Source organism: Spea bombifrons, chromosome 1 (genome assembly GCF_027358695.1).
Source record: "Spea bombifrons isolate aSpeBom1 chromosome 1, aSpeBom1.2.pri, whole genome shotgun sequence".
NCBI lineage: Eukaryota > Metazoa > Chordata > Amphibia > Anura > Pelobatidae > Spea > Spea bombifrons.
Genome location: NC_071087.1, coordinates 142824769 through 142836882, shown reverse-complemented (window position 1 = coordinate 142836882; position 12114 = coordinate 142824769). Strand labels below are relative to the sequence as shown.

The window sequence follows — 12114 nt, the reverse complement described above, 5'->3', positions numbered from 1 at the left end:
TTCCAGGTTTGTGTATGTATAAGGAAACGGTTCAGAAACCCTGCGATGTGAGTAGCTGTTTCCTTTCCTCCGTACTGTGATAAACAGCTTGATGTCAGCTGGCTTTTTAAAGCAATGGGCTCATCCCTGAAACTGAATATTGAGGCTGCCAGACCTCGGAACAGTTGAACAGACTCTATACTCTCTGAAATGTAGATGTTAAATTACCTTCACAATTACGCCAGCCAGATATTAATGAAGCTTGGAGGTCGATGGTATCCTCAGCAGTTTGGCATAGCCCCATTCACAGTTCACCTTGATCATGGGAATTTATTTTATTTGATAGGTGAAGGGCTGTCTTTACTAACCATCTAAAATGTTTTTGCTTTCTGGTTGACAAACATAAGGCAAAATGAGAAATAATATTTTCTGGGATTGACCTGCTACAGAACGTCAGTTGTTCGATTGTTAAGGGTGCAACAAAATTCACATTACACAATGTCATTTCTAATGAGCAGCCCCCCACAACATCTGCCTCTGCTTAAATGCCATATTTATGTATAACTCCATTGCCTTGTGCAATGTGTAGCCATGAAAAAACTAAAATCGAATATTAATTCACATTCTAATGATCATCTTTAGAGAAAAAATATTTGTTGATTAGTAGCTAGAGAAAAAAAATGAAATGCTGTTCTTTATATATATTTTTTTTCTTCTTGTATATTTACTCAGTGGAGTGAAGAGAAAAATCTTGGTGCTTCGCTCCTGCTAGCCGGCATGTGTCAGGAAAATACAGTGGGTTACAGCTCGCAACTCTATGGCTATGCGCTACTTGGTAAGTGTCACAGTCCGTGTTATATGGGAGTTGATTTATTGGAAATATCTTTATGATCACTTACAGTTTAATTTCCTTTTTTTCCAATGAGAGCAGCAAAATATCTTGGATACAGACCACTTGCATCTACAATGTAAAGTTACCCTATGGACTGTTTTGGCAGTCCATTCTCTATTACACTGAAATAAATTCTGTATTTTTGAAGATTCTATTTTTATAAATTTTTTAAAAAATTTGAACTGTTTAGATCAGTGGGAAATGTTGGCTTCCCATTTTGTATAAGCAGTCATCTCCCATCAGGGTTCTTAACTCCACTATCCATGTTCAGTTGTGTTCTAAAGTAGAGAAACACAGACTTTGATGGCAGATAAGAACCGGCCCATCTAGTCTGCCCAGTTTAACTGATGTAAAGACTCCGACCTTAATCAGTCCTTGGGGTTCGTCTTAGAGTCGGGGTATCTTTATGCTTATCCCATACATGTTTAAATCCCCTCGCTGTGTTAGCCTCTGCTACGTCTGCTAGGAGCCTGTTTGACTTATCTACCAGTCGCTGGTAAAGTAAAACTTCCTTACATTACATCTTAACCTCTGACACTCTAGTTTTAGATTATGATTGTTCTAGCAATATGATGCAGGACACCCGCAGTAGATCAAAGGAGCGTTTTTGTGTGCATTTCTTTAGCTAGTAGAGCCCTATAGCTGTGATTTACAAAACCTGCAACAAGAAAGATCATGGTTTGGGGATCATGATTTAGTTCGGTTGCAGGAGTATGAAAAAGCAGCTAGGGCAGGTAAATATGAACATGTTTGAAAGAATAAAATGAAAACTCTAAAAGCCATTGTTTGTTCTGGATCTGCTGTGTCACCGCAAATTGCTGGAAAGCATTGATCCTTGGTTAAAAAAGGATTTTGATGCATTCACATTATATTGCATTGACAGTCGTCGATCTCTCTGCTGTTTACTGCCGTGTCATGCTGCCTGCAATAATTCCCACTTCCCAGCCTGATTGAACAGACCTCTTCAGTAGAGGCCAGGAGAAGCCTGTGGGCATAGTCTGCCACAGACTGCTAAATATAGAAGTGCGGCTGAGCTTTGTCTGTGACCGATCTTTGCTCTCAGCCACTCATTTGGATTTTGGAAATAAGCATTTTGTCGCTGGACCAGCCATGTCTATTTTTAAAAACAATGAGGTTCCATAGCCTGAGAAAATATTGTTAAGTGGGACACATGAAGGAGACTTTTTTTCCAGACATTCATCATTTTGCTTACAAAGACAAGATTATCCCCAACAAATGTGTGTTTATACAGCAGCAAACCTAACTTTCCTAATTCAAGCATTTAGTTTTTTTTTTCTTCAAAAATATAATTATATTGCATGTTTTTGTTTCTAATTTCTGAAAATCACATTTTCGTGAAAAATTCTTACAGTACAGGCAACTCTTTTTATTGTAACTTGAAACTATGCCTTCCTCTGATAAATGTTTGTGCCAGTCGTGAAAATGTCCTCTTTCTTCTGTCTCTTCATCATCCTTTCTTTCTCCAACTTTCTGCTCCATTTCCTTCCTTCTTCTATTTTTCTCATTCTTTTCCCTTCACACTCCCTTTTCTTTAATCCCTCTTATTTTTTTCTGTCGTCTTTATTCTTCTTTACAGTCCAGCAGCCCTGAGACAGGCTTTTGCGTGTTCTGTTGCGACCTACGAAACATTGATGCTCAACACTTATGTGCAGAGGCCATTCTTTCTACATACTTAGAGATACACACTTACCTCATCCTTCCCAGGCCTGTCGCTAGTGGGTTGTGGGTCCAAGGGCATCTTGATTTTTGTAGGCCCCCCCACTGGTGTTCTTCTCCACCTCTCGCAGCTCCCCCCAGATCTTTTGCATATCTCTCTCTCTCCCACTGTCGCAGCTGTCTCTACCTTCCCCTCTCTTGCACTTCTACTGTGGGGTCACTCTGATAATGCTACCATGGTGCCAGGAAGGAAAGGTTCGAGCAATGGGCCTTCCTGGACATGGAAACTGCCCTGTTTTGCCATATACAAATATGTCAATATGCCATTGAAATAGACAACTATAATTATTTTGTTACGATTTGTGCAGGTAAAGTGGAACTGTCCAATGGCATAAGAGCCGTTTACAATCAAATGCCACTGATGTGGACCCCTGGATATTTTAGAAGAGCTCTGGACACGATAGAAAAAGTTTTACAACTACCTGGAGACATCAAGATAAGCAGAAGCTCAGTAAGTCTCAATTTATTTTTTATTACTGTATAGTAATTGATATTTAAAATTCAAACATGAATGTCATTAGAATAAATAGTGATATGAAGGGGGTTTAATATCATGAGGCATTATGGAAATGGGCAAAGGGTTAAGCTTTTTCTCTTGGTTGACAAGTATAAATTAACTTTGCAGGAACTCACTATGCAAGATTATATTGATATTTCAGTTTGTACAGCAGAAGAAATTCTTACATCAAAGTCTGTTTTTGTCTGTCTTTTTTTGTTTTTGATTTACAATGGCATTGTATAGAAACACTGTATTTGCAAGCAATTTTCGTGTTCGTAATAGTGAAAAGGAACATATTGGTCAAGATCCGCATATATAACTTTGCCAGGCCACCCCATACCAGTTCGACTGACTCACAAATGCTGTGATTAGTCATGCGCGGGAAGAGACTATGGCAGCAGTGCAGTATTAATCTATGCCAAGAAAGAGATGTTCTCTTAGCAGAAATTGCTTTCAAGCATTCTCGTGTTCAGCTTTCCTATCACTAATCGCTCCCTCTGGAAATTCAATCTTAAGTCAGACATACTCGCTATGCTACGTGTGTTACGTTTATGTGAACTGTACCGGAGTGCTGAAGAAACGGATAACATTGCAAGAAACAAGTCTATCATGTGATGGTTAATACTAGATTACTAGATTTAATAAAGACTTCCCTAGTCTTTGCAGTCCCTACAATAAAAGAACTGGAGAATTGTTTGACTACCCTTAGCAGTGACTTATCCTGGCCTGTGCTCATTAGGCCTGGAGCGACTGGTCCAGGGGGCTGCAGTCTACCTGCTGCAAAACCAGAGCAGGGCCAGGGGGTGATCAGGCCCCCTGGTGTCCCGTTGATCAATGGGTCAGTTACAGGGCAGATCTATGATCGTGGAGTGGGTTGGCTGAGAAGGTAAAAACATCTTAGACCTTTATCACAAAGGATTGTGTTCTATTATTTTCAATATTTAATAGAAGGGTAATCACTACAGAATAAGGCTTTTAGTTATAAAGACATCACTAGAATTTGGCAAAATGCTAACAGTATGCAGCAGGTACACTAAGGCTCTGTTTTATTGGGATATGGTATCATATTTTCTTCCTGTAGAGTTATACCTGGGGAGGAATGGGAACTTTGCTTGAAATTTCAGTGCCTTGTATACTTATGTAGATCTATATCTGTAGCTACTAAACCTGATTAGGGTAGCAGGTCCAGCCCTTCTGCTGCATAAGAAGGTGCCAATTGCCCCATAAAGTGATCAGATTCCCTGCACCACCACTGCTGAATGCCCCATTAACATTATGGAGAACTGCTGAGCTGGGCACCACACTTGGTATGCTATTTTTGCATTTATTTATTATATGCATTATCAGTACCTCTCAATAACTTCATAGATCTGTTCCCTGCAAGCACTCAGGTCTTATTTTTAAATAATGCAATGATGTTCCATTAGGGTCAACGTTTCAGTCTTTAATGACTTTTATCAGGACACACACTCTCTCTCTCACTCCTTCTCTCCTTTATTAGGTACACCTGTTCAATTGCTTGTCAACACAAATAGCGTGTTAATAAGCAATGGGGATTTAAGTGACTTTGAACGTGGTATGGTTGTTGGGCTGGTCTGAGTATTTCAGAAACTGCTGATCTACTGGGATTTTCAGCACAACCATCTCTAGGGTTTACAGAGAATGGTCCGAAAAAGAGAAAATATCCAGTGAGCGGCAGTTGTGTGGCCCGAAAATACCTTGTTGATGTGAGAGGAGAATGGGCAGACTGGGTCGAGATGACAACGGGCAACAGTTACTCAAATAACCACTCATTACAACAAAGGTATGCAGAATACCATCTCGTCGAACCTTGAAGCAGATGGCCTAAAGCAGCAGAAGACACCGGGTGCCACTCCTGTCAGCTAAGAACAGGAAACTGAGGCTACAATCTGCACAGGCTCACCAAAATTGCACAATGGAAGACTGGAAGAGCGTTGCCTGGTCTGATGAGTTGTGATTCCAGCTGTGACATTCAGATGGCAGGGCCAGACTTTGGAGTAAACAACATGAAAGCATGGATCCATCCTGCCTTGTATGAACGGTTCAGGCTGGTGGTGGTGGTGTAATGGTTTGGGGGACATTTTCTTTGCACAGTTTGGGCCCCTTAGTACCAATACTGGGTCCCAACCCAGTACTAGCAAGGTGCACCTAATAAAGGGGCCAGTGTGTGTGTGTGTGTGTGTGTGTATAATCATGCTGTATATACACACTCACACTTTGCTCTTCTGGCCCCTGATAGCTTAATGGAGCTGCAGTTAGTATGTAGTTGTGCCATTTTTTGAAAGCTTACTTAATAGGACAGTATTTGCATTGAGGATACCTTCACGCAGGGTAAGCATGCCACACGGGCTAAATGTAGCTGTTTCATAATGTGTGTTATAAGGCAAAGATGTTCTCTTGTATTGTTGAATCTCAGATCTCACACGTTATGTTCTTGTAGCTAGAACCAAGTAGAACCAATGATGAAATAAACAGTCTAAATTTAAATAGGGTATATATATTAGATATAATATTTTTTCTTTTGACTGTTCGTTACGTGGGAGCCAATGTGTTTCCTCAGAGCGACTCTGTGAAAGCATATGGTTGGATTTGTCGTGGAGATTGAGTAACTGGAGCTAGAGCTCACAGGATGGTGTTCCTTCAGGAAATCCAAGTGATGTGGGCAGAGGGACTGGCAAGGCTTGTGGATCAAGCAGCTTTTTGTTTAATTAGACTCCTGTCAGATTGCTTCTATAATGCACAAGTGACGGGAGTTGGTGTGCCAGGACGCAGCAAACCTACCCTGGCACTTTTCAGATTTATAGCCAAAAAGCTGTTTGGGCTTGACAGGAGTTTTCCAATTAAAATCTCTTTTTTCAATGACTGAGCAAAGTGCTGAAAATCTAAGTATTTTAGGTTGTCTGTTTAGCCCAACAACAGACATACGTAAGCAGCTTTAATGTCTCCCACCAAGCTGTACCCGCAATCGGAAACCAAGAGTCACTTTTATTCTAGACTATCGTCCTTTGTAAATGTAACGGCATCAGAGGCAGAGTGTATTGCGTTTTCGCATTAGTTTATATTGATCGGTCTCTATCCTTTTTTCCGTTCTTCTGTTAAGTAATTGCGTTACATAACTGTATTGGACACGATTACCAGTATACATTGCTGTAGAGAACTATGCTATTTACGGTTAACCCCTAAGGTTCATTAAAATAATTTCATGAAGATGTACTGGAGACCCCATTGCAAGAAGGTTATAGATGTTAAAGAGAGAGTCCAAAACAAGGTTACAAATATAATACATATTTACAGCGTAATTATTGTCCAGACAGATTAAAAGATTTTAACATGTATGGCTTGGAGTTGAGACAATGGAGGGGAATGTGACATTACAATATAAATAAGTAAAGGTGGTAAAGCATAGGTGCGCAGTATTTCTCAAAGTGGGATGTCGGCAGCGGGTCAAAGGCTTAGATGTAATGAAAGAAAGTGTACTTGATAAAGGTATAGTCTTCTAGCAGAAGTGGTAGATGCTAAAACAGAGATTTTTTGGAAAAAGGAGGGTTGAAGACTAAGAGCAAGTGGGGAGTGATGTGCCAGTACAGGACAAAAAAATGGGGGGAAAAAGACTAATAACTATAAAAATACTGCATGGGACAAAGTACTATTGGTTAAGATCAGTTCCTATGCAGCATTTCTATAGTCATTTATCAGTCTTTTTCCCCATGTTTGTCCTGTACTGGCACATCACTCCCCACTTGCTCTATGTCTTCAATCCTCCTTTTTCCCCCTCTACTCTTGTATCCATCACTCGTCCGAACCCCCTCCCTACCCCATCGCGTTACTTTTGTTTTGCTGCAGTATTTCAGGTCTTTTACCCAAGTGCAAGAAGATCAAACATTCACCTTTCTCCAAAAATAGTTGCCGTTTCTGGTTATTGCAGGACTCATCACTTATAGTCGTTTAGCTGCCAAGAGAGCAAACATCTCTCCTTTGTGCCATATAAGAAATATATAAATAGAATCGGACCAATCACCAACTCCCCCACCTAATGTTTTCTCTTTAATCATGAATGTTTTATTTATTATGCTTCGTTTCTGCAGATTGATATGTTAAAAACTGCTTTGGATTCGGCAGTTTCTCAACAGTTAGAAAAAACTGCGCCAGAAAACGCTGATGCTTCAGAAATGAAGACAGAAGATTCAGAGACGACGGAGGGAGATTTGCTCCCTGAATATCTTAAAAGATTTCAGGTGATGTTGCTTCCCGGTTTCATATTTTCGTATTACAGTATTTAACATGCAAATGTATGGTTTTCAGTCTTCATGTGCTGACATTTCAGACTTCACCACCTCTGCGTTCCGCAAAACACATTAGAATTACATGCAAATTGACTTCCAATAAGAAATGGCTCTGGAGAAATCTACATTTAAGGTCACGTGCGTTTTTGACAAGTGGGATTCGCCCCCCCCCCCCATTTTCAGATTCAAAAACCTATTAGCTAAATGAGCATGTCATTCCACATACATTAACCGACCTTGAAGAGCATTTCAATGTAATGCAAGAACCAGTTTAAACCACACCGGAGATTTTGCGTAGTAGATCAAACACCATAACAAGCAAAAACAAGTTTTAATGTCACCCCTGACTTGGAAGTAAGTCACTTGAATGTGTCTTTCCATATGTTTGTCGATTGACTCGTGGTCTCGTATGCTACATGGGAGTTTGTAAAAGGTCAAACCTGTAAATTACCTCTGCAGTAACAATACCGCTCTACTCGGCTTAAACAATTACATTTAAAAGTATTTGGTGCGTAATCGGGACACTTATTGCAAATTTTATGTTTGAATTCAATTAAGACATTCTTTAAAAATCCAAGTATAAGCGAGCACTAAGGCTGATGCTGTGTTTGGCTGTGCGGTGCCAGCAAGCGACGGGTGATACCTTGGCACTCGGGAAGTCATGCGGAGGAGGCTGTTGGAATAAAACCAGTGCAATTGCAGATATGTTTTCCCAACCCAGTGGACAAACTATACCTAAAAATGAGACTGATGTATAATGCACCACAAACGCCTCCCCTATGCCTATAGGCTATGAAACATACCATAAGTCATTTTAATAAATGTAATTATGCTAAAAGCCCCTCCAAAATCGGCCAAATGCAGATCAGTAAGTGAGAAAAGTCTTTTATTAGTTCACCTGCCGCTGTGATGCTTTTTATGGCGATAAAACTTTAATGACAGCCCCTCAGAATATAATACCTGAAGGATACTTATCTTTCACAGCGTATGTCAACTTAAAGTCTTAAGTATTAGCCGGATTTGCATTGGGATGCTGTTTAATGGGCCAGGCTTTGAATAATTTGTAATGCTATTTTAAAAACTGTGTCCCATCTTTGCCGACTACCACAGCCAGCTTTTATTACTGACTCTATGGGGAGGACTCGATGAGACAACAAGAAGGGAAACGTGATTGACAAACTCCTGGCAACTTAGTGCCTCCTCACCATGTCCAAAATAATGAAAGCAGACAATTTTCTGCCATCACCATTAGTATAATTGATGGAAGGGAATCTTTTAGCGAGTGGAAATGGTAGTGTTATTAAGGGCCGTTTATAGAAAATTTACCATTCGATACTGCAGAGGATTTGTCCGGATGCATGCTTTATGTGTGTGGCATATCTTAACACTCATCACGGATGTATTTGATTTTAAACTGGTTCATATAGAAGAATTCTTCATACTTTCATACCGATGGTAAAAATGTTAAATTAAGCTAAAATTTCCCTTTAACTGGAAAAGGGTGGTATGATTACGTCTGAAGAAAGGTGGCATAGGTCTAGGCTATACCTATTGACAATTTAACAGCAACATCTTTGTAACTCGATGAAGTGGAGGATGATGCTTTTAGATTTAAATCAAAACAAATATTATATAGAAGGATAATGAAGAACCAAACACTTTAGCTGGACCATGATAGAAAATTGCACCCTGGTCTTTTACTAGTTACCTTTTGTGTGCTATATATATATATATATATATATATATATATATATATATATATATATATATATATATATATATATATATAATATATATACCGTATTGGCTCGGATATAGACCGCCCCCGTATATAGGCCGCACCCTAAAAGTTTGGTGCTTTTTTAAAGAAAAAGTTTTTTTTCTTTAAAAAAGCACCAAAAAAAACATGCTGCCACTCTGTCCCCCCCCCGAGATATGCTGCCACTGTCCTCCCTCCCCGAGATATGCTGCCGCCGTCCTCCCTCCCCGCGATACGCTGCCGCTGTCCTCCCTCCCCGCGATACGCTGCCGCTGTCCTCCCTCCCCGCGATACGCTGCCGCTGTCCTCCCTCCCCGCGATACGCTGCCGCTGTCCTCCCTCCCCGCGATACGATGCCGCTGTCCTCCCTCCCCGCGATACGCTGCCGCTGTCCTCCCTCCCCGCGATACGCTGCCGCTGTCCTCCCTCCCCGCGATACGCTGCCGCTGTCCTCCTCTGCCCCCCCCTCCTCGACTTACCGGAGCAGACTCCCGGGTGTCTTGCGGGGCCGGCGAGGGACATCTACGCAATACGCGTATGCAACTTCCGGTACCGGTACCGGAAGTTGCATGCGCGTATTGCGTAGATGTCTCCCGCCGGCCCCACAAGACACCCGGGAGTCTGCTCTGGTAAGTCGGGGGTGGGCAGAGGTAAAACGCTTAGATAACCTCCCGTGCCGGCACCCCCCCCCCGTGGGAAGTGCTGGCAGGGGAGGCTGTATGAGCGTATCGGGGAGAAGGATGCAGGTCCCCTGTACCGCTGCGGGGGATCTGTATCTTAACCCCGCTGCCTGCCCGGCGCCCGGGACTGCATGTCCCGGGCGTCGGGCGCTAGACCCCGAATATAGGCCGCACCCCCACTTTAAAAACTTAAAGTGGGGGAAAAAAGTGCGGCCTATATTCGAGCCAATACGGTATATATAAATATAATATAATTAAAACATGAGTAATGTTTTGAATTATGTCTTAACTCCGTACACATACTCACTGTTCTTCTTAATGGCGTCTACCGACAGACTGGGTCTAACTGACAAGCCGCGTGTTCGTTTATCTTCGTGTCCTGGGGCGCCAGTAGTTACATCCCAGTTAATCATTTTAAATTATTCTCATTATCTGTATCTCCCCATCAGGAGCTGAATGGAAAGCTGGAGTCTCTTGGCAGAATCGAAGCTGACAGCCTGCTGTGTCTGACCACCCAGCTTGTCCAAGAGAAGCTGCCAGAGTGTGAAAAGGCAGATATTGAAAAGTACGAGAGGCTTCTCAAAGACTGGGAGCAGGAGAGAGCTGAACTCAACGCAAGAGAAAAGGAAATGAAAGAAAAGGCTAGACAGGAGTTTGAGGCCAGGCAAGCGGCCAAAGCAGCTGAACAGCATCAGCATGCTGCTACTGTCTGATTACTCCGGGTTTACCCATTAAGATATAGAGAAAAATAATTAAATCTCCCACTTATTGCCAACATCATTGCCTTGCCTTCTGAAACCGGTGACCATTCCATCCCTACAGCGCAATGATAATTGTAAATAGAATTAATCAAGTTTGGGTTAAAAGCAACAGAAAATGTTTCTGGAGGTTTTCATGCACTTCTTTCACTTACACTTACTCCTTATTTTGTTATTTGCTTTGTAACAACGGGCTCTTTAATATCTATTTATGTAAACTGTATTTTTTTGTTACCCCCTACATCAATAAAAACATCAACCTCTACCCTACTGCCGTGAAATATTTCTCAGAAAATGGCAAATCTTTTTGAGATAAAAAAAAAAAAAAGCCTTACTGAAAAAAGATCAATATGGTGTGATTAGAATAGCGTGTTTTATTTCTGAATTTGTAATAAAACGTAGTATAATTATGAAAAGCTGTTGTTGAAATTATTTTAAATAATCTTCAGCCTTGTCTGCTAGTTATACTCCTGGTTGAAAAACAAGGCTACGTAATAGTGGAAATTTCCACTATGTCTGCACTAATATCAAAATAAAAAAGCAGAGGCTCAAACCTCAAATAGTAAGGTGAGTTTATTTTACACGGGCAACGTTTCGACACACAGTTCTTTTTCAAGCCTTGAGAAAGCCTTGAGTGCTGAGCCGCTGCTTTTTTATTTTGATATATTGGAGGGCTTGGTGGTACCCTGGCTCGTGCACATCTTACAACCGAGTGCTGTATTCCAACCTTTGTTCCTGTGTCCACTAATCATTAGGGATTCTAACTACCATACGATAAAAGCTATACGTATTTAGATATATGTCCAGGTAGGAATGCCCCTCAGATTCCCATCAAGTATGTTCATCCTGTCATACCTGGGCTTTTTGCAGGTTTCTGGGGTAAACAGAAAAAAGTGAGTGATCTCATAAAGTGAATTGTATAAAGGTTTCAGATTTTTATGCCAAGGAACTGATGTCTTGTCCTTACTCACAAAGGCACCTGTGTGACACCTCAGTTAATAATTCAGGAAAACCCCTGTAAATGCCTAATTGTTTTAATGGCATTATGGGTTATAGATCCTGTCTTAAAGAGACACTCAGAGGCCCTTTAATGCATGTTATAGCTGAGCGGTCAGGTTAAACATGGTGTTCCTTTGTGAAAGTGTGTGGGGGGATTTGCCAGGACATTAAGATGTTTGTTCTTATACTAATTTAATCAGCTTGTAGTCAATGCCATATATTATTCTTACTAATATTGCTATTATTACCATTATTTATTATTGTCCTAAAGCAAATTTCTCACCTGAAAAAAAAATTTGATTAATGAACCTGCAATTTTTTAAACATAGATAGATTTTCTCATCCTAGTTACAAAACTCTTTGTTTTGTAACTAGGATGTTTTAGTTTTTTGGCCATTTTTCCTGTGTATGCATAATACAGAGCCAGCCGAACTCCTCCTGCAGCAGAAGCTTACCGGGTACCTTCACAATGTATATCGTAGTCAGGAGGATACTACAATACTTCCT

The 12114-nt window shown here is 40.9% G+C and overlaps 1 protein-coding gene across 1 annotated transcript in view; it reads left to right on the top strand.

Annotated features, from left to right (window-relative positions):
• MRPS27 (mitochondrial ribosomal protein S27) overlaps positions 1-10873 on the top strand; it is a 34125-nt gene extending 23252 nt beyond the window's left edge. The window contains exons 8-11 of the mRNA XM_053475538.1: positions 712-814; positions 2917-3059; positions 7214-7363; positions 10300-10873. Coding sequence (XP_053331513.1) covers positions 712-814; positions 2917-3059; positions 7214-7363; positions 10300-10563 — 660 coding nt within the window. The 3' untranslated portion in view covers positions 10564-10873. The remainder of the gene's footprint in view (positions 1-711; positions 815-2916; positions 3060-7213; positions 7364-10299) is intronic.
• Positions 10874-12114: the final 1241 nt, after the last annotated feature.